Source organism: Semicossyphus pulcher, unplaced genomic scaffold (assembly GCF_022749685.1).
Source record: "Semicossyphus pulcher isolate SPU_LCO1_2020_fin unplaced genomic scaffold, fSemPul1.0.p SCAF_30, whole genome shotgun sequence".
NCBI lineage: Eukaryota > Metazoa > Chordata > Actinopteri > Labriformes > Labridae > Semicossyphus > Semicossyphus pulcher.
In genome coordinates this window covers 1825001-1846880 of record NW_027211705.1, presented here as the reverse complement: position 1 = coordinate 1846880, position 21880 = coordinate 1825001, and the positions used below count along the sequence as shown (strand labels likewise).

General features: G+C 44.9%; 2 protein-coding genes and 1 pseudogene across 8 annotated transcripts; all 3 read left to right on the top strand.

The window, feature by feature from the left end:
- Positions 1–331: 331 nt before the first annotated feature.
- On the top strand, positions 332–6824 carry prune (prune exopolyphosphatase). Of its 2 annotated transcripts, none has more exons than XM_069679148.1 (9): positions 332–525; positions 1163–1270; positions 1341–1543; positions 1651–1835; positions 3351–3509; positions 3603–3694; positions 3918–4064; positions 5393–5483; positions 5608–6824. In XM_069679148.1, exons 1-9 carry the CDS (start codon positions 487–489, stop codon positions 5838–5840), a joined length of 1257 nt encoding a protein of 418 aa, XP_069535249.1. In that variant the 5' UTR covers positions 332–486; the 3' UTR covers positions 5841–6824. The 2 variants fall into 2 exon arrangements, with proteins under 2 accessions (XP_069535249.1, XP_069535248.1); XM_069679147.1 differs by having other exon boundaries at positions 3906–4064.
- Positions 6825–8209: 1385 nt separating this feature from the next.
- Positions 8210–19561, top strand: bnipl (BCL2 interacting protein like). Of its 6 annotated transcripts, none has more exons than XM_069679126.1 (10): positions 8210–8432; positions 9826–9906; positions 14867–14928; positions 15149–15403; positions 15620–15826; positions 16324–16426; positions 16638–16769; positions 16920–17006; positions 17838–17936; positions 18653–19561. In XM_069679126.1, the coding sequence occupies exons 1-10, from the start codon at positions 8410–8412 to the stop codon at positions 18675–18677; spliced, it is 1074 nt and encodes a 357-aa protein (XP_069535227.1). In that variant the 5' UTR covers positions 8210–8409; the 3' UTR covers positions 18678–19561. The 6 variants fall into 6 exon arrangements, with proteins under 6 accessions (XP_069535227.1, XP_069535226.1, XP_069535229.1 ...); XM_069679125.1 differs by lacking the exon at positions 8210–8432 and adding an exon at positions 8536–9402; XM_069679128.1 differs by lacking the exon at positions 8210–8432 and adding an exon at positions 9419–9530.
- A 1102-nt stretch (positions 19562–20663) lies between these two features.
- LOC138606703 (thioredoxin-interacting protein-like) overlaps positions 20664–21880 on the top strand; it is a 3992-nt pseudogene continuing 2775 nt past the window's right edge.

Genomic DNA, 21880 nt, shown 5'->3' with positions numbered 1-21880 from the left:
ACTCTGGTACATTTACAGCAATGTTCCTTAATGTGCACTTATATAAACTAATAAATACACTGTCAAAATACTTCAGCTTTTTCTCCTAAAATTTATAAATAACCCAAATAATATAAATTTCTTTCAAAGTTGAAATGTTAACATAAATGTGTTCATTTGATATGACCTATTTTCTTGTATGACTCAGTACCTGATACTGTCATAAGCTACTCTACAGCACAGATTTATGTTTCTCAATCAGTCCAGCGGAGAAAGCCTGTTTTTACTACGTTTACCGTGGACCTTGAATGCATCCTGACCTTTTACCCACACATTACCGACTGTCATCCGGACAGTCATGCGTTCGCATTGACGGTAACGTGTGTAACTGACAGCCCGTAGCTCGGTGAGTCGGCAGTCACCGTTTACCAGATCCGTTAACCGGTTAGAGGTACGGCTGGCGTGTTAGCTAGCTCCCAGAGCGGCGGAGTTAGCAGCTAACAGAAGATGGAGGAGTTTCTGTTGAGCTGCCACCGAGCCGTGCAGGTAACGCGCGCGCACACACACACACACACACACACACACACACACACACACACACACACACACACACACACACACACCGTTCGTCATGTTTGTTTGGGTTTACCGTTACCCACGGTTAGCCTCATGTAGTTCGACGGGCTGTGTTAGCCTGTTAGCCTGTTAGCTTAGACAGTTTTAGAGAATGACAGCAGCAGTTATTTATGGACGATAATACAACGGAATGATTTCCGGTCAGTTTCACCTTTCAAAGTTAACATCCGGTCATCGACTAACATAATATCATCTTTAACAACAAAAAACCCATTAAAGGTCAAAGTGTTATTGACGAGGCTTACAGTCCTGCAGGAATAAGGCAATATACAAAACAGTGTATATAAAAATATCAAAGACATCACAGTTCAACACATAAAAATCGTTTTATTAATCATGTTTACATTTTTTTATATTTCTGATGGACTCTTGGACAAAAAGATTGTAATGTGTTATGTTTTATTAAACACTCTTATTGAATAATGGCTGTTTTTTTATTATAGTGTTTTATGTTTTAACATGTTATATTAAATGTATTATAATTATTAATTTATGAAGATTAATTATAAGCTTCTAACAGAGCTTTAAATGATAACATGTCAATCAGGGGAGCTCAGGTGAGGCGGTCTCAGAGTTTCATGTTGTCCTGGGAAACGAGTCCTGTGACGTGGACTCCATGGTGTGTGCTCTAGCCTACGCCTACTTCCTGTCCAAGGTAAGAGTCTGACCAATCAGAACAGGTGTTAGTCTTTACAGTAGCTGTAACCTCTCTCTCTCTCTCTCAGACGGTGCACAGTGAGACGCTCACTCTCCCTCTGATGAACATCCGTCAGTCTGAATTCCCGTTGCGCTCAGATAACGACTTCCTGTTGCGACAGCTCTCTCTGCCAGCTGACCTGCTGCTGTTCAGAGATCAGCTCGACCTGAAAGTGCTGCACCGAGCCGGACGCCTGAGGCTGACCCTAGTCGACCACAACGTGCTGCCCAGGTAACCACGCCCACCGCTCAGATAGTAAGTCTACCTGATGGGTGTCCTCAGACAGGTGTCAGGTAGCTGTGAACTCACCTGTCTCATGGTTGTTTTCTGACCTGCAGTGCAGACAGCTACCTGGAGGGGGCAGTGGTGGAGGTGATCGACCATCACCTGCTGGAGAGAGAGCCCTCCCCCTCCTGTCCTGTTTCTGTGGAGACGGTGGGGTCCTGTGCTACCTTGGTAACAGAACGCATCATTCAGAAAGCTCCAGAAATCCTCAACCAGCAGGTCGCTCAGCTGCTCTATGGTAACACACATACACATCTAAACACACACACACACACATATAAACTAGAGCCCGACCGATTTATCGGTCAACCGATTTTATCGATCGATATTTGCACTTCGCAGATATATTGTATGTTCTAAACAGACACTTTAAAAACACTAACAACATATTTTATTGCATTTTGGAACATAAATAACAAACTTAACAACTTAAACTACTCAGTCAGCACGAGGCGGCAGGCATGATGGGAAATGAGGACGTCCCTGTCGCTGCCAGAGTGCGCGTCACAGCTGAGCAGAGCAGCAGAGACAGCGAAGGGAAGCATCAGGAAGCATCATCTTTCCCATACAGAGCGAAACATTGTGAGCAACAAACTCATGTTGAAATCACAGTAATCAGCCAAAGCTTGCTTTCAGAGCACCGCTGTTTCTACCCTCTGCGCATCTAAACTGCACAGACGAGATCCCGTGTGTACAGTCGGGCTCTCAGTTAGTTTGAAGTTCGATATTAACGAAGGTACAGGAGCTTTAAGCTTTATTGGCTGCTAGTTTCACAGCGGTTACGCTCTAAACAACAAGCTTACACGTCTACACCTCCGTACAACCCAGCAGGAAGATACAGGGTTTTGTTTTAATAAGCCATCGTCGCGCTGCTGCCAGGTGTGTGCGTCTGTCTACTCCGCCCTCAGCACACCTGCAGCACACGGCAAATGAAGACGTTTTGTGAAGTCCCTTTCACGTCTCATAAAGATGTTAAAGTTACGATGTTACGGTGCTACAGACAGACAGAGAGCAGAGCACAGAGACAGCCATGTCACCGTGATGCTACGTGTTGATTGAGTCCCGACCTGCGGACTGTTGGCTGAGCTCCAGACCTCTGCCCCGCGATAGACAGTCCATAGATCGTCCCAAATGCCCCAAACAGAGCAGAATAATAAGAATAGAAACACAGACGGAGGGCAGATCCTCTGCAGATACAGACACCAGCTCACACTTCTCCTGGATCATGATGTTGATGAAGAGGGAATATTTAATATGGAAAATCATGAAGCCTTTATTACTATTATTAACAGCATCAGTCTGTCAGATGAGCTGGTCTGTGTTTAGTGACTTGTATCTTCAGCAGCACTGTGTGCAGGTGGGAGAAACAAGAACATCATTTTTGTTCCTCCTTTTGTGTGTTTGTGTGTTAAACTCACGTCTGTTTAATTTGATGATGATGATTGTTTTATTTTGGTGCTTTTTCAGCTGCTGCAGAAACAATATTTTATTTAATTTTGTATGTCATGCAAATGTGACAAGAACTTTTCAGATTTGGAATTTTAATATTTTGATTTCAGACACATTTTGAACATTTGTGAATATATCGGCCGATATATCGATATCGGAATTTTTCTATTCCCTATTATCGGAATCAGCATCGGCCCCAAAAATCCAATATCGGTCGGGCTCTAATATATACAAACACCTGCTGACAGGTGTGCATGAGCTTCCTGGTTTGTATAACGTGTATGATGTGCATGTGTGTGTGTAGCGGCAGTGGTGCTGGACTGCATCAACATGGCGCCCTCTGCAGGTAAGGTGACGCCTAAAGACAGTCAGGTGGCTGCATGGTTGGAGAGTCGATTCCCCGCTCTGCCTCCGAGGGGCGCTCTGTTCTCCACGCTGCAGAACGCCAAGTTCGACGTCTCAGGTGAGTACTTGATGACTGCAGTCCATGAAGTAAGTAAATTGGTTTCCAGGGTTTCTACTGTTTGGTTGTTTTTAATGCGTTGTTTTATCTCAGGTCTGAACACAGAGCAGATGTTGTTGAAGGACATGAAGGCGGTCTCTGAAGGTTTGAATCTCGCCGTCTCTGTTCTCTACGTCACTCTGGAGGTCAGTCAGCACGACACACTTATCTACACACTACTATACTATTCTACACTGTATCTCACAGTGCAACAGTCACAATGAACTAAGTTTATGTGAGCTGTGGGGAGACAGAGAGCTGCGCACAACTCCGTCTGACAGGCTGTGTGTGTGTGTGTGTGTGTGTGTGTGTGTCTGTGTGTCTGTGTGTGTGTGTGTGTGTGTGTGTGTGTGTCAGGACTTCCTGCAGAGGGTGGGGCTGGAGGTGGAGCTATCAGATTTCTGTCTGAAGTTCGGTTTCGACCTGCTGCTGCTGATGACGATCTCCTTCAGCGAGAGCAAAGAGCCAATTAGAGACCTTGCTGTGTTCAGCCACAGCAACAGCTGCAGGCAACAGGTACACACTTCAAGTACTCACTGCACTGCAGGAACACACTGCACGTACACACTGCAGGAACACACTGCACGTATACACTGCAGGAACCCACTGCACATATACACTGCGGGAACACACTGCACGTATACACTGCGGGAACACACTGCACATATACACTGCGGGAACACACTGCACATATACACTGCGGGAACACACTGCACGTATACACTGCGGGAACACACTGCACGTATACACTGCGGGAACACACTGCACGTATACACTGCGGGAACACACTGCACATATACACTGCAGGAACACACTGCACGTACACACTGCACGTACACACTGCAGGAACACACTGCACGTACACACTGCAGGAACACACTGCACATATACACTGCACGTACACACTGCAGGAACACACTGCACGTACACACTGCAGGAACACACTGCACGTACACACTGCACGTACACACTGCAGGAACACACTGCACGTACACACTGCAGGAACACTGCACGTACACACTGCAGGAACACACTGCACGTACACACTGCAGGAACACACTGCACGTACACACTGCACGTACACACTGCAGGAACACACTGCACATACACACTGCACATACACACTGCAGGAACACACTGCAGGAACACACTGCAGGTACACACTGCAGGAACACACTGCACATACACACTGCACATACACACTGCAGGAACACACTGCACATACACACTGCACATACACACTGCAGGAACACACTGCACGTACACACTGCACGTACACACTGCAGGAACACACTGCACATACACACTGCACATACACACTGCAGGAACACACTGCACATACACACTGCAGGAACACACTGCACATACACACTGCAGGAACACACTGCACGTACACACTGCACATACACACTGCAGGAACACACTGCACGTACACACTGCAGGAACACACTGCACGTACACACTGCACATACACACTGCAGGAACACACTGCACGTACACACTGCACATACACACTGCAGGAACACACTGCACGTACACACTGCACGTACACACTGCAGGAACACACTGCACGTACACACTGCACATACACACTGCAGGAACACACTGCACATACACACTGCAGGAACACACTGCAGGAACACACTGCACATAAACACTGCACATATACACTGCACATACACACTGCACGTACACACTGCAGGAACACACTGCACATATACACTGCACGTACACACTGCAGGAACACACTGCAGGTACACAACACACTGATACTGCTGTTACACTCTCAGTGATGTTTTATTGGAGTTTAAGTTGCCATGACAACTCAGGTGTACTCTCTCCAGGTGAGCCTCTACCTGGAACAGGCCCGTAACCCTGTCCTCAACCTCTGTCCAATCAGCAGCCCCCACCCTCACATCACGGCCTATCATCAAGGTGATAAATAAGTTAAACAGTGAAGATGTCCGTTTTTTAAAGATCTCATGTTTAAAAAAGTTACGTCTGCTGATAATTGGGTTTATAGATTTATTGTCTCCTCTTTGTTTCCGTGTTGTTAAAGGAAACTCTCTGGCATCTCGAAAGAAGCTCCTCCCCATCGTTAAAGACTTCCTGAAGGGGCGGGATGGAGACGGTCGCCTAGCAGACATGGAGGAGGAGGAGGAGTCTCGGGTCCCTCCCACGCCGATGAACAGCCTGGTGGAGGGCTGCCCGCTGGACAACGGCCTGCCGCACATCAGCGCTCAAGACCTGGAGGAGAAATTCAGCAAGATGGCCCCTAGAGGAGGGCACTGACCTTTGACCTCTGACCTGCCCGCTTTCAATCATCAGGACGCTCTGAGAACCAGATCTGATGATGATGAAGATGATGAAGGTACCACAGACAGAGACGCTTTAATGTCAGATTAAAAACATGGATGACACAAACAGATAAAAGATAAAAACAGGTTCATCAGGACTGTTTTCATGATGTCACTTCCTGCTGTGAGAATATGAATTACCTGTAATCTGATTAATAATTAGAAACAAAGATAACAACATCTGGAGGAACTTCATCACAAATACACTCCCAGGAGCAGCTGGAGGTCTGCCCTTCAAAATAAAAGTCTGGGTGTACATCAGTGAGCGCTCTGTCACATGACTGTCCACTAACTATTGTATAAAATGAGACAATCACGCGTCCGTTTCTGTTACGGCCACACGGGGGCGCCAGAGCTCACAGCTAATGATAATTCAGTATTAATTATTATGTGTTTCATGGATTCATTGATCGTTTAACAGAGAAAAATGTCCACAAACAGTCTAAAGACGTTCAGTCAAGACAAATAATTCATTTAATAACTTTCACATCAAACCTGATGATCAAACAGTTTTTAAATAAAGTTTACAGAAAAAAAATGTAATTTGTTCGTCACTTCACAGAATAAAACCTGATTAAAGTATTTTAATTTGAACAGCTTTGTTATAAACTGATTGACCTTTCAAACGATGAACAAAGTGCATGGAGTCTGGTCTCTATGTGGAGTTATATGTGAATCTACAGTCAGAATGATCCGTACACCAAACCCTGTGACTTGACATGATTCAGACTGCATGTTGATATTGTTTGTAAACAATCGAGACGATCCAGGTGAGATCTGGATCAGTCCGTGGCCCTGCCCCCGCCCCCACACCTGGTTTTAACATGTGACCCACATTTGGATCTCTGATCTGTATGCACCTGTGACCACACCCAGTGATAGAAACGTTGACCTTTAAATAAAGTGACACCTGCCTGTGATGTAACTTCCTGTTACTGTCTGTTAGTTTAACCTGTCTAACTGTAACAGCTTGGATTCCCTCACATTTCATTTCCTGTTGATTTTTCACAGTAAGGGTTTGAGGGTTGTTGCAGCAACAGGAAGTATCAGGAGGAACAGATGAGTCTCCTTTTTTAAATGACAGTTTGTTTTAGTGGGTTATCTGTAGGCACTGCTGCACCTTTAAACATCCTGCTGACCTTTGACCTCTAACATCTGGTCACTTTAAAGGCGTCCTTTATCAGGACAAACAAAAAGTGGTTTGTTTTAGTTTGTTTTGGTTCATCACTGTTGGGATTGGATAGGAGCAATTTGGTTATTAATAAGAGATATTAATAATTATGAATATTAATATGAATAAAAAACTGATTACTGGGCACCACCCTGTTAAACCTTCTCTTATTAAATATCAATATTGTTATTATATAATCAATATTTTAATTAAAAGTGAAGAAGAAGGTATGAATCGGAGCACTGACCTTATAATCACGACGTTCGCACATGTAATCACAAACAACTGCTCTTTAGATTATAATAGAATTTATTTAACAAACAGCACCAATCACCATTAATGACAGATAACTATCATAAACCTAACTCTAACCCTGAAAGTCAAACCGAGGAAACTTCCTGTTGAATTATTAACATGAAAGGTCAAAGGTCACCACAGCTGCCTAAAGGGAGGATTTTTAATAAAGTTTAAGTTCAGCTAAAACCAGGAAACGCTCAGACGAATGATCGAAACTGTAAATGTTTGAAATTATGAAAGTCGAGTAGACCGAAAAATTTTGATGGTCAATAAATTAAAAATGATCATTTTATTATTTTAAGTACAATCTTTGATTTTTTAATAAACTTATGAGAAACAAAGTCATAGATTTTATTTTCAGTTTTTCTTCTGAGGAAGTGATTTTATGTCCAATCGATTTATGAGATTAAAAGTGAAAATTTAAATCTAAAGTATAAAAGTCTGAAATAATCCGTTTATTCATCGTCCTCCTGTCAGACTGAAGAGCGTGTTTTCTTCTGTCTCCACAAACTCTTAATATTTATTCTACAGCTGATGGACTTTCAAAATAAAACCTCTCTTCAACATTTAATTATCCCCTGCTGTTGATGGACTTTCAAAATAAAACGTCTTTTCTCACATTTCATATTTCCCTTGCTACTTACGGACTTTCAAATTAAGAGATAGTAGCCTGTGTGAAGACGGGCTGTAGGACCCTGAGAACACCCGACACTCCTTTTAAAAAGCCTCAGTAGCTGATTGGCTCATTCTAATGAAGTCAGACTGAAGCTGACCTGCTGCCATACCTGTCTGCACAGAGCAGGTGAGAGCTGCCAATCAGATGGCAGCTCTGCTGTGAAATGCAGCCGAACCTGTCAGGCAGAGAGAGAGAGAGATGGCGAGTGAGGGCGAGTCCCATTGAGTCAGAGTGGGAACTCCCACAGAGAGAGAGAGAGAGAGAGAGAGAGAGCGAGAGGAAGGAGGAAGACTCAGAGCGAGTGACATCCAGCCGCTCACACCTGCTGGTCCGAACACGCTGTGACATCACTGTGACATCATGAGCAGACCCACGGAAGACAGGTACAGAGACACTCTCATACACACTGTCAGACCCTCATTTTGTGTGCGTTACTGTGTTTGTGTGATGTTTCTATCTGTCGGTCTGTGTGTGTGTGTGTGTGTGTGTGTGTGTGTGTGTTTCCTGTTCCAGCACAAAGAGGAAGTATCATTGCAGTTTGTGTTTTTGGTCCCAGCATTTGTTCTTCCAGGCGGTCAGTGAAGTGGTCATGGTGGTGCATTTGCTGTTTTAGTGTTCCTCATCAGCAGGAAGTGATGTCAGCTGACTTCCTGTCAGCTGTGGCAGGTCAGGAGTCAGCACATAAGAACCCTGGAACACCCTTTAGACCTGTGAGGCCTCTTCAAGTACCTCTGGAACCCCCTAAACCACCAACAGACTGTTGACCTCTGAAGGGTCTGAATCTGAGTGCTGGAATCTCCTGAAAGACAACAGGATCTTCATGAGGAATAATGGGCCTCATCAAGCACCCTTTGAACCTCTTCTAAAGGTGCAAGAACCTCCTAGAGAGCCCTGACCCCCAATCATGAACCTGGAACCTCCTGAGACAAACCCTGTAAGATGCCCAGAAGTTCCCCCAAAAGCCTAACCCTAACCCTAACCCTAACCCTCCTGAAGAATCCCTGAAGGCCCTGAACCTCTCTTAGAACTTTTTTAAGCACTCCTGGAATATCTTTAGGACATCTTATGATCCCACAAAACAAGAACCATCACCTGGACAGGTAAAAACAAAGAACACCTGAAAGAGCTCAGAGAGACAACAGAAACCTGCTGAGTTTGGGATTTTCCCAGTCAGATCCTGAAGGCACCACAGAGGAAACATTACCCCCAACCTGAAATGACATCCCACTTTCTGTTACACACAGACACACACAAAGGTGCGCAGGTGTGGTCACCTGTGTGGGTGTGTCAGCCTTCTGCTTCAGTAACAACAAACAGAAGAACAATAGAGCCCCGTCGCCCTCACCTGCTCAGGTGAGTCTGTGTGAAGAGTCACAATGTGAGCTGTCAGGCAGGTTCGTTCAGTCCCATCAGATCCACATTTTATTCTGCTGCTGGATTTACTGCTGAACTGGAGAGAGTTACCTGCCGACAGGTGCCAGGTGAGAGTCACCTGATGGAGGATCTTTGTTTAACAGGAAAATCAGGATAAAGCTTAAAATGACTGAAAGGTGAATGGAGTCTGATTAGAGAGAGAAAACACGGTAATGTTTGTGTGTGTGTGTGTGTGTGTGGTATTCATGATGTGTCACTGTGAGACCTCAGGTGTGTTTGTAAGCTGTAAACAGAGTGGTGCGTTCAGGTGCAGGGTTCTGTAGGAAATGTTGTTTATATTTATTAAAATGAAGTATGTTGCTGCTGCTCAGGTTCTCATGTGTTTGTATTTTGTCCCTGCAGGGCTCCTGTAGAGGCCTCGAACCCCCCCAACATCCAGGACATGGAGCTGAGGGAGGAGTGGCAGGATGACGGCTTTCCCAGGTCTCACTAACATTCAACCTTAAAGACCTTCCACCTTAAAGACCGTCCACCTTAAAGACCTTCCACCTTAAAGACCTTCTACCTTAAAGACCATTCACCTTAAAAACCTTCCACATTAAACACCTTTCACCTTAAAGACCTTCTACCTTAAAGACTTTCCACCTTAAAGACCTTCCACCTTAAAGACCGTCCACCTTAAAGACCTTCTACCTTAAAGACCATCCACCTTAAAGACCGTCCACCTTAGAGACCTTCCCCCCTTAAAGACTTTCCACCTTAAAGACCATCTACCTTAAAGACCTTCCACCTTAAAGACCGTCCACCTTAAAGACCTTCCACCTTAAAGACCTTCCACCTTAAAGACTTTCCACCTTAAAGACCGTCCACCTTAAAGACCGCCCATCTTAAAAACCTTCAACCTTAAAGACCTTCCACCTTAAAGACCGTCCACCTTAAAGACCTTCTACCTTAAAGACCGTCCACCTTAAAGACCTTCCACCTTAAAGACCTTCTACCTTAAAGACCGTCCATCTTAAAAACCTTCCACCTTAAAGACCATTCACCTTAAAGACCGTCCACCTTAAAGACCTTCTACCTTAAAGACCGTCCACCTTAAAGACCTTCCACCTTAAAGACCTTCTACCTTAAAGACCGTCCATCTTAAAAACCTTCCACCTTAAAGACCATTCACCTTAAAAACCTTCCACATTAAACACCTTTCACCTTAAAGACCTTCTACCTTAAAGACTTTCCACCTTAAAGACCGTCCACCTTAAAGACCTTCCACCTTAAAGACCGTCCATCTTAAAAACCTTTCACCTTAAAGACCTTCCACCTTAAAGACCTTCCACCTTAAAGACCATCTACCTTAAAGACCTTTCACCTTAAAGACCTTTCACCTTAAAGACCTTCCACCTTAAAGACTTTCCACCTTAAAGACCTTCCACCTTAAAGACCTTCCACCTTAAAGACTTTCCACCTTAAAGACCTTCCACCTTAAAGACCTTCTACCTTAAAGTCCGTCCATCTTAAAAACCTTCCACCTTAAAGACCATTCACCTTAAAAACCTTCCACATTAAACACCTTCCACCTTAAAGACCTTCTACCTTAAAGACTTTCCACCTTAAAGACCGTCCACCTTAAAGACCTTCCACCTTAAAGACCTTCTACCTTAAAGACCGTCCATCTTAAAAACCTTCCACCTTAAAGACCTTCTACCTTAAAGACTTTCTACCTTAAAGACCGCCCATCTTAAAAACCTTCCACCTTAAAGACCTTCCACCTTAAAGACCTTCTACCTTAAAGACCGTCCAAGTTAAAAACCTTCCACCTTAAAGACCTTCCACCTTAAAGACCTTCTACCTTAAAGACCGTCCACCTTAAAGACCTTCCACCTTAAAGACCTTCTACCTTAAAGACCGTCCATCTTAAAAACCTTCCACCTTAAAAACCTTCCACCTTAAAAACCTTCCACCTCAAAGACCTTCTACCTTAAAGACCGTCCACCTTAAAGACTTTCCACCTTAAAGACCGTCCACCTTAAAGACCTTCTACCTTAAAGACCGTCCACCTTAAAGACCTTCCACCTTAAAGACCTTCTACCTTAAAGACCGTCCATCTTAAAAACCTTCCACCTTAAAGACCATTCACCTTAAACACCTTCCACATTAAACACCTTCCACCTTAAAGACCTTCTACCTTAAAGACTTTCCACCTTAAAGACCGTCCACCTCAACAACCTTCCACCTTAAAGACCTTCCACCTTAAAGACCATCTACCTTAAAGACTTTCCACCTTAAAGACCTTTCACCTTAAAGACCGTCCACCTTAAAGACATTTCACCTTAAAGACCTTCCACCTTAAAGACCTTCCACCTTAAAGACCGTCCACCTTGAAGACCTTCCACCTTAAAAACCGTCCACCTTAAAGACCTTCTACCTTAAAGACCGTCCACCTTAAAGACCTTCCACCTTAAAGACCGTCCACCTTAAAGACCTTCTACCTTAAAGACCGTCCATCTTAAAAACCTTCCACCTTAAAGACCTTCCACCTTAAAGACCTTCCACCTTAAAAACCGTCCACCTTAAAGACCTTCTACCTTAAAGACCGTCCACCTTAAAGACCTTCCACCTCAAAGACCTTCCACCTTAAAGACCGTCCATCTTAAAAACCTTCCACCTTAAAAACCTTCCACCTTAAAAACCGTCCACCTTAAAGACCTTCTACCTTAAAGACCTTCCACCTTAAAAACCGTCCACCTTAAAGACCTTCTACCTTAAAGACCTTCCACCTTAAAGACCGTCCACCTTAAAGACCGTCCACCTTAAAAACCTTCCACCTTAAAGACTTTCCACCTTAAAGACCTTCCACCTCAAAGACCTTCTACCTTAAAGACCGTCCATCTTAAAAACCTTCCACCTTAAAGACCTTCCACCTTAAAGACCGTCCACCTTAAAAACCGCCCACCTTAAAGACCTTCTACCTTAAAGACCTTCTACCTTAAAGACCGTCCACCTTAAAGACCTTCTACCTTAAAGACCTTCTACCTTAAAGACCGTCCATCTTAAAAACCTTCCACCTTAAAGACCTTCCACCTTAAAGACCGTCCACCTTAAAAACCGCCCACCTTAAAGACCTTCCACCTCAAAGACCGTCCACCTTAAAAACCGCCCACCTTAAAGACCTTCTACCTTAAAGACTGTCCACCTTAAAAACCGCCCACCTTAAAGACCTTCCACCTTAAAGACCGTCCACCTTAAAGACCTTCTACCTTAAAGACCGTCCATCTTAAAAACCTTCCACCTTAAAGACCTTCCACCTTAAAGACCGTCCACCTTAAAAACCGCCCACCTTAAAGACCTTCCACCTCAAAGACCGTCCACCTTAAAAACCGCCCACCTTAAAGACCTTCTACCTTAAAGACCTTCCACCTCAAAGACCGTCCACCTTAAAAACCGCCCACCTTAAAGACCTTCCACCTTAAAGACCGTCCACCTTAAAAACCGCCCACCTTAAAGACCTTCCACCTCAAAGACCGTCCACCTTAAAAACCGCCCACCTTAAAGACCTTCTACCTTAAAGACCGTCCACCTTAAAAACCGCCCACCTTAAAGACCTTCCACCTTAAAAACCGTCCACCTTAAAGACCTTCTACCTTAAAGACCGTCCACCTTAAAGACCTTCCACCTCAAAGACCTTCTACCTTAAAGACCGTCCATCTTAAAAACCTTCCACCTTAAAAACCTTCCACCTTAAAAACCGTCCACCTTAAAGACCTTCTACCTTAAAGACCTTCCACCTTAAAAACCGTCCACCTTAAAGACCTTCTACCTTAAAGACCTTCCACCTTAAAGACCGTCCACCTTAAAGACCGTCCACCTTAAAAACCTTCCACCTTAAAGACTTTCCACCTTAAAGACCTTCCACCTCAAAGACCTTCTACCTTAAAGACCGTCCATCTTAAAAACCTTCCACCTTAAAGACCTTCCACCTTAAAGACCGTCCACCTTAAAAACCGCCCACCTTAAAGACCTTCTACCTTAAAGACCTTCTACCTTAAAGACCGTCCACCTTAAAGACCTTCTACCTTAAAGACCTTCCACCTTAAAGACCGTCCACCTTAAAGACCTTCCACCTTAAAAACCTTCCACCTTAAAGACCTTCCACCTTAAAGACCGTCCACCTTAAAAACCGCCCACCTTAAAGACCTTCCACCTCAAAGACCGTCCACCTTAAAAACCGCCCACCTTAAAGACCTTCTACCTTAAAGACCGTCCACCTTAAAAACCTTCCACCTTAAAGACCTTCCACCTTAAAGACCGTCCACCTTAAAAACCGCCCACCTTAAAGACCTTCTACCTTAAAGACCTTCTACCTTAAAGACCGTCCACCTTAAAGACCTTCCACCTCAAAGACCTTCTACCTTAAAGACCGTCCATCTTAAAAACCTTCCACCTTAAAAACCTTCCACCTTAAAAACCGTCCACCTTAAAGACCTTCTACCTTAAAGACCGTCCACCTTAAAGACCTTCCACCTTAAAGACCGTCCACCTTAAAAACCTTCCACCTTAAAAACCTTCCACATTAAACACCTTCCACCTTAAAGACCTTCCACCTTAAAGACTTTCCACATTAAACACCTTCCACCTTAAAGACCTTCCACCTTAAAGACTTTCCACCTTAAAGACCGTCCACCTTAAAGACCTTCCACCTTAAAGACCGTCCACCTTAAAGACCTTCCACCTTAAAGACCGTCCACCTTAAAGACCTTCCACCTTAAAAACCGTCCACCTTAAACACCTTCCACCTTAAAGACCGTCCACCTTAAAAACCGTCCACCTTAAAGACCTTCTACCTTAAAGACCGTCCACCTTAAAGACCTTCCACCTCAAAGACCTTCTACCTTAAAGACCGTCCATCTTAAAAACCTTCCACCTTAAAAAACCTTCCACATTAAACACCTTCCACCTTAAAGACCGTCCACCTTAAAATCTGTCAACAAAAACAGATTAAATTTTACTGTCAGAGAGCAAGAGACACAAAGTTTCACGGGTAAAGCAGCTGAAAGACAAATGCGATATTCAGAGATACAGAATATAATAATTATGAGTCCACGCTGACAGCAGAGTTTAAATCTGTTTGTTCTTCATCCTGTCCCGTTTAAGGTTCTCCTCTCAGTGTCACAGAACACAAACACAAAGTTCACCTGAGCTCAGATCTGTTCTTTTTTTATTCAGTAACAGAGATCTGATCCTACTTAATGTTGTATTTAAATCAATCAGCTGTGACCTGCCTCATGTTTTATTCATGTTCCTGTGTCTCTGACACTTTCTACTGGACATGAGAGAGAATGTTTTGCTGTTTTCACAGACTGATCACTACGCTAAATCTGTGTAATGACCCTTTAAAGTCAACCTCTATAAATTAGTCTAATGTTGGTGTTTGTTGTTTTGGGTTCAGGCCTCTCCCAGAGGATTGTGGGAGTCCTCGTGGAGCCAAGAGTCTGTCGAACGAGCAGCCAGGTGACCTGATGACTTTGTGTTTTTCTCTGAATTTTATTTACTTGGAACAAAATCTGAGAACTGAAAACAGAAGAAAAACGATCGTAAACAGATTCAGCTGATTTAGTTGGATCCTGAGTCAGACTCCTGCAATGATGTTTAGTGTGTGCAGTCTCTCAGTGACCTTTGACCCAGCCTCAAAACACTCTCCTGACTTGTCTTGTAACACTTTACCCCTCAGCCCCACCCACCAGCCTCGCCCTATCAGGAACAGTTGGGGGCGGGGCTAAGAAGCGTCTGGTGGCCCCGTCACTCAGCCTCACACTGAGCCGCAGGGACTCTAAAGACCCGAGCAGTGACGGCTTCTCCGCTGCTGCACTGTCAGCAACGCCTGATGAGACACCATCACTCAACATTGACCTGGAGGCGCTGGAGACACCTTCTGGCAGCGAGACGGGAACACTGCCAGACAGCTTGCACGAGCTGGAGTGGGAGGGTGAGACAGGCTTACAGACAGACAGACAGACAAGACATGACTTTATAGTGGAGCAGCTGTAAATATCACTGCTTTTATTAGGCCAGAAACTGATGTAGTACGGCGTGTCGTCTGCGTAGTGTCGAATAGATTTTGTTAACTGATCCTGACGACATCGTGTACTGACCCCTGAGGAACTGCATTTCCTGATTCTGACCTCTGACCTCTCTCTGAAAGATGACCTCCCCCGGATGGCGGGGGCTGGTGCTGGGAGCGGGGTGACAGCGGTGGCCAGGAGCCCGATGGAGCAGTCAGAGGGCCTGATGGAGCTGGACCAGGTGGACAGCAGGGGGCGCCGCTGGAGGAAGTTCAACATCTCAGGACACGAATACCATGTGAACATGAGTGTCCTAGAGCCATACCTGCAGGTCCTGTCACATGGAGGTCAGAGGTCACACACACTCTGAGACAGGAAATGATGTTGTCTGGTTCTAAACCAGAACAAGTTATTGGTTTAAGTTCTGAAAATTTCACCGGCTGCTTCACAGAACTGCTTATATGTATTTACACTTGCTAAAGTTTCGTGACACACCTGCTAAACGTCCGTTACACACCTGTTAAAGGTTCGTAACACACCTGCTAAAGTTTCGTAACACGCCTGCTAAACGTCCGTTACACACCTGCTAAAGTTTCCTAACACACCTGCTAAACGTCCGTTACACACCTGCTAAAGTTTCGTAACACACCTGCTAAACATCCGTTACACACCTGTTAAAGGTCTGTAACACATCTGTTAAACGTCCATAACACACCTGTTAAACGTACGTAACACACCTGTTAAAGGTCTGTAACCCACCTGTGCTATAATCTGTTCACTGTGAATGTTTCATGATTCTTTGTTGTTGAGTTTTATTTTTTGTAATTGTCAAATTCTTTGTCAGGTTACTATGGAGACGAGATGAACGCCATCATCCTGTTCACCTCCTGCTACCTGCCAGAGAACACAATAGAGGACTACGAGTATGTCATGGACAACCTGTTCAGGTGAGTCTGTCTGTGTTAATGTTGTCCTTCATTATAAACCAGAGTCAGCACTTAAGTAACAAAGAGTGTGTGTGTGTGTGTGTGTACGTGTGTATGTGTGTATGTGTGTATGTGTGTGCATGTGTGTGTGTGTGTGTGTGTGTGTGTGTGTGTGTGTGTGTGTGTGTGTGGGTGGGTTGGTGGGTGCATGCCTGCGTGTGTCCTGCTGCAGGTACATAGTGGGGACGTTGGACCTGATGGTGTCAGAGAACTACCTGCTGGTCTACCTGTGTGCGATGGCTCCCAGGAACAAGCTACCCGCCATCAAATGGCTCCACCAGTGCTACACCTCCATCAACAGGAGGTATGCACTCACCTGAAGATATTACACAAACACACACACACACACCATCACACACACCATCACACACACCATCACACACACCATCACACACACCATCACACACACCTTGCTTCCATGGCTACGGCTGTAATGTGAGTCTGCTGTGCTCAGATTGAAGAAGGACCTGAAGGGGCTGCTGGTGGTCCATCCTGCCTGGTACATCAAAGCTCTGATCACTGTGATAAAACCCTTCATCAGGTGTGACACACACACACACACACACACACACACACACAGTTTATCTAGGTAACCATAGCAACCACCACAGTAACCTCATCAGTGCAGCTAGCTAACAGTTTCCATAATAACTACACAATATCTGTGACGGGGAGCTGATGAGTCAACAACCAGCTCCCCTCTGGTCATAGACTGTGTATAGGAAGTGGGCGTAGCCAACATGACATCACCTGTTTGTTGCCAGAAGTGATACACATAGAATGGATAGACATTGCTACATCTCTATTTTTTGCCACAAGTTGTCATGGTAGCGACTTGTCAATCACAGGTAGCCCGGCTCTAAACTAAAGACTTGAATCTAGAGACTGAGACCATAAACTCCTTAGGAACATGTTTACTGAGGGAATACATCAGGAGAGGAGGAGGAGCATGTTCTCATAGACTTCTATAGGATCAGACTTCTTCTACATCCAGTGGAGTCGCCCCTGCTGGACATTAGAGAGAATGCAGGTTTAAGGCTCTTTAATATTGGCTTCACTTTTCAGACCTGGAGAATAAGCCCACTGTTTTATATACAGTCTATGGTTCAGAGGTGTGCTAGCCGGGAGCTAATGTGTTAGCAACCAGCTACAACAAGAGCTGTCAGGAACACTTCAGATGTCTTCATAAAGTTCTGTCTACCTGTCTGTCTGTCTGTCTGTCTGTCTGTCTGTCTGTCTGTCTGCCTGTCTGTTTGCCTGTCTGTCTGTCTGTCTGTCTGTCTGTCTGTCTGTCTGCCTGTCTGTTTGCCTGTCTGTCTGTCTGTCTGTCTGGCTGTCTGTCTGGCTGTCTGGCTGTCTGTGTGCCTGTCAGTGATAAGTTCAGCAGGAAGATAAGGTTCATCCAGAGTCTGCAGGAACTGTCAGAGTTCATCCCCACCGACCGGCTGCAGATCCCCGACGCCATCCGCCAGTAAGAACCCGTTCTACTGAGACACGACTTCTACTGTCTGGTTCTACTGACTGGTTCTACTGACTGGTTCTACTGTCTGGTTGTACTGACTCGCTCTACTAACTGGTTCTACTGACTCGCTCTACTAACTGGTTCTACTGACTCGCTCTACTGTCTGGTTCTACTGACTGGTTCTACTGACTGGTTCTACTGACTCGCTCTACTAACTGGTTCTACTGACTCGCTCTACTGTCTGGTTCTACTGACTGGTTCTACTGACTGGTTCTACTGTCTGGTTCTACTGACTGGTTCTACTGTCTGGTTCTACTGTCTGGTTGTACTGACTCGCTCTACTAACTGGTTCTACTGACTCGCTCTACTGTCTGGTTCTACTGACTGGTTCTACTGACTGGTTCTACTGTCTGGTTCTACTGTCTGGTTGTACTGACTCGCTCTACTAACTGGTTCTACTGACTCGCTCTACTGTCTGGTTCTACTGACTGGTTCTACTGACTGGTTCTACTGTCTGGTTCTACTGACTGGTTCTACTGACTGGTTCTACTGTCTGGTTGTACTGACTCGCTCTACTAACTGGTTCTACTGACTCGCTCTACTGACTGGTTCTACTGACTGGTTCTACTGTCTGGTTCTACTGACTGGTTTAACTGTCTGGTTCTACTGACTGGTTCTGCTGTCTGGTTCGTCTCATCTGATGATGTTGTCCTCTGTCTCTGCAGGTTTGATGAGAAGTTGAACAGATGACGAGCAAAGACAAACTGAATGGATCATAAAGGTCAAAGGTCATCAGGAGCTCATGGAGCCTGCAGCCCGATGACCTCTGACCTCCTGCCTGTACAGAGGGGTTTATTTATACCGTCTGATGATCCTGGTTCTGTCTGACTCCACGTTCTCCTCCTCACTTTTACTCTGTCACCTTCAAGAACAGACCGTTAAGCTGCCTGTGTTCAGGACAGGATCGGTGTGGCTGTGAGTCTGAAGCTGCTGCAGGATCATGCGGACGCTGACCTCTGTGTTCATTGTTATTTTTGTAAATAAGGTTTTACTAAAGGATGATCATCACTGTCTGAATGTATAAAGTCTGTATCTGTAGTCAGGGTGATCACAGCAGCCTCTGGTGGAAGTCAGAGGAACTGCAGCTGGAAACAGTGAAGAGCAGGATGAACAAGTTTTATGAAGCTGGAATAAAAGCTCAGATCAAAGACTACAAACTAAATTATACACTTTTACACACTGATTTTCACTATTTTACAACATAAACAGCCTGAATGTGAGAGCGGAAGGACCCAATGTGCACGATCAAAAACACGCAATTTAAGCTATATTATTAAAATCAGCATGAATAACCTGCTCAGAGCCTGAACCTGTCCTGTGTGACAGGTTGAAGGTCTGAACTGAGCCGTCTCCTGATCACTCATCAGTAAAACACTGAGAGGTTTAGTCTCTACATATGTATGTTTGTCTATTTAAATTTATGATTGTGAATAAAAAGTTAAACGCACAGACTCCTTAAAATAGATATTTCAGGTTTCTTTCTGTCAGTAAAACAAAAACATGTTTCAGGACACTGTTTGAGTTGTAATGTGTAAAAATGTTGGTTTGAGCATAAAATCACATCATTAAATGACCAAACGTTTGAAAAGTGTGGTGCCTTCATGAACAGAGAAAAACCACAGAAACATAAATGAATCAGATTCTTACCCAGTCTGAGTATCTGCTTGACTGAGCTGAGATCAGCTCCTCGTATGCCCAGCAGAGGGCGCTCTGATCTCACTAACAGCCCTCACCACTGTGTTTCAAGATGAGGTCCTCGGCCCTGCAGGGCTCCCTTTGATGCTTTGACACCCTCTGGGTGTTTCCTGAAACATAAATGACATTTGTAAACCGTTAGTCTTTTAGCCAAACTTTTGAAATGACTCTGAGTTATTAACAAGTCCTGTTTTTGAGTCTGAACTCACTCTGAACTCACACATCATGTTCATTCAGGAACAACCTTGGAAATAGTTTCTTCCTCCCTCATAACACTTTTAACGTTCATGTCTAAACCAACTGTCACACAGTGAATGTCCCTGAATGCAACCTGTAAACCCACAGTATAATGTGGCCTTTAAAGTATCACTGGGTTACTACTGTGGAAGTAAGCTGGTTAGCAGAACATACTGACGTTAGAGTGAATAAGTACACAGTTAAATGTGTCATTGGACATTTTTAGGGATTGATAGAACTGTAAAAATAAATTAACCTCCATGTCAAATTGCCCAGGGTGACACTTTGGTGTTTGTCTTTATTTATACCTTTATTAACACCAATAAAATAATGTATAAATGTATTCATATGTCTTTCTATTTGACATCTGTGGTCCACAGTTGTTCCTGTCTCTTTATTGTTGTTGTTATTCGCTGCAGATCTTTACCGTTAATCTGTTTCTATTCTCACTCTGATGACTTTACTGTTTCACTCTTATTTATGGCGCGCCGGCTTCAGGCCCCGCCCCCCGCCGCTGCACGAGCTGCCCACGCTTCCTCACCGCGCTCTGATTGGCTGCTCCGCCCAAACAGCCCGATCTGACCAATCAGAGAGCTCGGTTCCCCGCGGCTCGGTGTTTCCACACTGTTAGGACGTGCTGCTCGGTGAGAGGTAACGGGACACCTGGACACCGGGGCCCCCCGATATAAAACCCACTTCTGCCTGTTTACTGACACAGACAGCCTCACAGCGACTCATGACCCTGGTCATTAATCTGAGTCTGAACTGGGTTACTATTTAACCTTTGAATTAACATTTTATTAGATATTATTAAATGTTACTGCTTTATAAAAATTAATCCTTATTACTGATTACATTGATTACTGTCCCTCAGTACTTTATATCATAATCGGAATCACACTCAGTACCATCATGGTCCTGACTCCGGGGAACAAGCTGAAGGTGTTCGCGCTGCGGTTCTCGGACCCGGCCCGGTCCTTTTACAGCAGCGGGGAGAAGCTGTCCGGCTACGTGCAGCTGGAGGCGGCTCAGGCCTGCAAGGTCTCCCGCCTCACCGTCACCGCCGCCGGCTGTGCGCGCGTGGACCACCGCGGAAGGAAGACCCTCAAGACCCGCAGCCAGGAGGTGGAGTACCTGAAGTATGAGGAGGAGCTGCGGCTGGAGGAGGAGCTCAGTAGAGGTGAGAGGAGGAGGAGGAGAGTTGCTTCATTGATGATCTGTGGAGTCGAATCTCTGCCTCTCTGCTGCCTGGCTCATCGGCTCTGCCTCTGTGTTCAGACTCTGACGGCTGCTTCCTGCTGCAGGCTGGAAAAACGTACAACTTCCTGTTTGGCTTCGAGCTGCCGCCTGCCGGGTGAGACTCTGTTACTGATGGGTGATGTGATCAGTTATTGGTTTATTAATGATCGGTGATTATTGATGACTGGATCTGTTTCCAGGCGTCTCGTGTCGTCTTATAAGGGAAAGTTCGGGTCTGTTCGTTACTACGTACGGGCGGCGCTGAACAGACCTTCCCAGCATGCTTTGCAGTGTGAGAGGGAGTTTGAGGTGGAGGAGCCACTGGACGTCAACAGACCTGACCTGCTGGTACACGTACACACAAACACACACGCACACACACAAACACACACACTGTGTCCTGTGAAGTAAAATCAGTGTTTTTCTGAATGGAGTCTGGTGTGTGTGCAGAGAGCGATGTAACGTCTGTGTGTGGTTAAAACAATCATCTTCCTCTGTAACAAAAAGGTCTATCTCTGTAGGGATCCTTTCTGTCATGTTGTCACACACTTAGAATAACAATCTCAGCCTGTCAGTGGAAACAACAAGAACTTTTAGTGGACAACCTTTGACCCATCAAGGATTATGTTGCAGCCATTACAGCCTGTTTCACTGCTGCAGGATGAACACGTCTACTGGAGACACTCACACACTGTTTGTACTTGATCGACAAAGTCAATAGA

Bases quoted from the DNA above. Each gene is read 5' to 3' on its own strand.
- prune (XM_069679147.1), top strand. From the start codon at position 487: ATGGAGGAGTTTCTGTTGAGCTGCCACCGAGCCGTGCAG. The intron at 1,271-1,340 runs GTAAGAGTCTGA...TCTCTCTCTCAG, and splicing joins ACGCCTACTTCCTGTCCAAG to ACGGTGCACAGTGAGACGCT. The intron at 4,065-5,392 runs GTACACACTTCA...TACTCTCTCCAG, and splicing joins GCAACAGCTGCAGGCAACAG to GTGAGCCTCTACCTGGAACA.
- bnipl (XM_069679125.1), top strand. From the start codon at position 9,266: ATGACATCCCACTTTCTGTTACACACAGACACACACAAAGGTGCGCAG. The intron at 16,770-16,919 runs GTATGCACTCAC...TGCTGTGCTCAG, and splicing joins TACACCTCCATCAACAGGAG to ATTGAAGAAGGACCTGAAGG. The intron at 17,007-17,837 runs GTGTGACACACA...TGTGCCTGTCAG, and splicing joins GTGATAAAACCCTTCATCAG to TGATAAGTTCAGCAGGAAGA.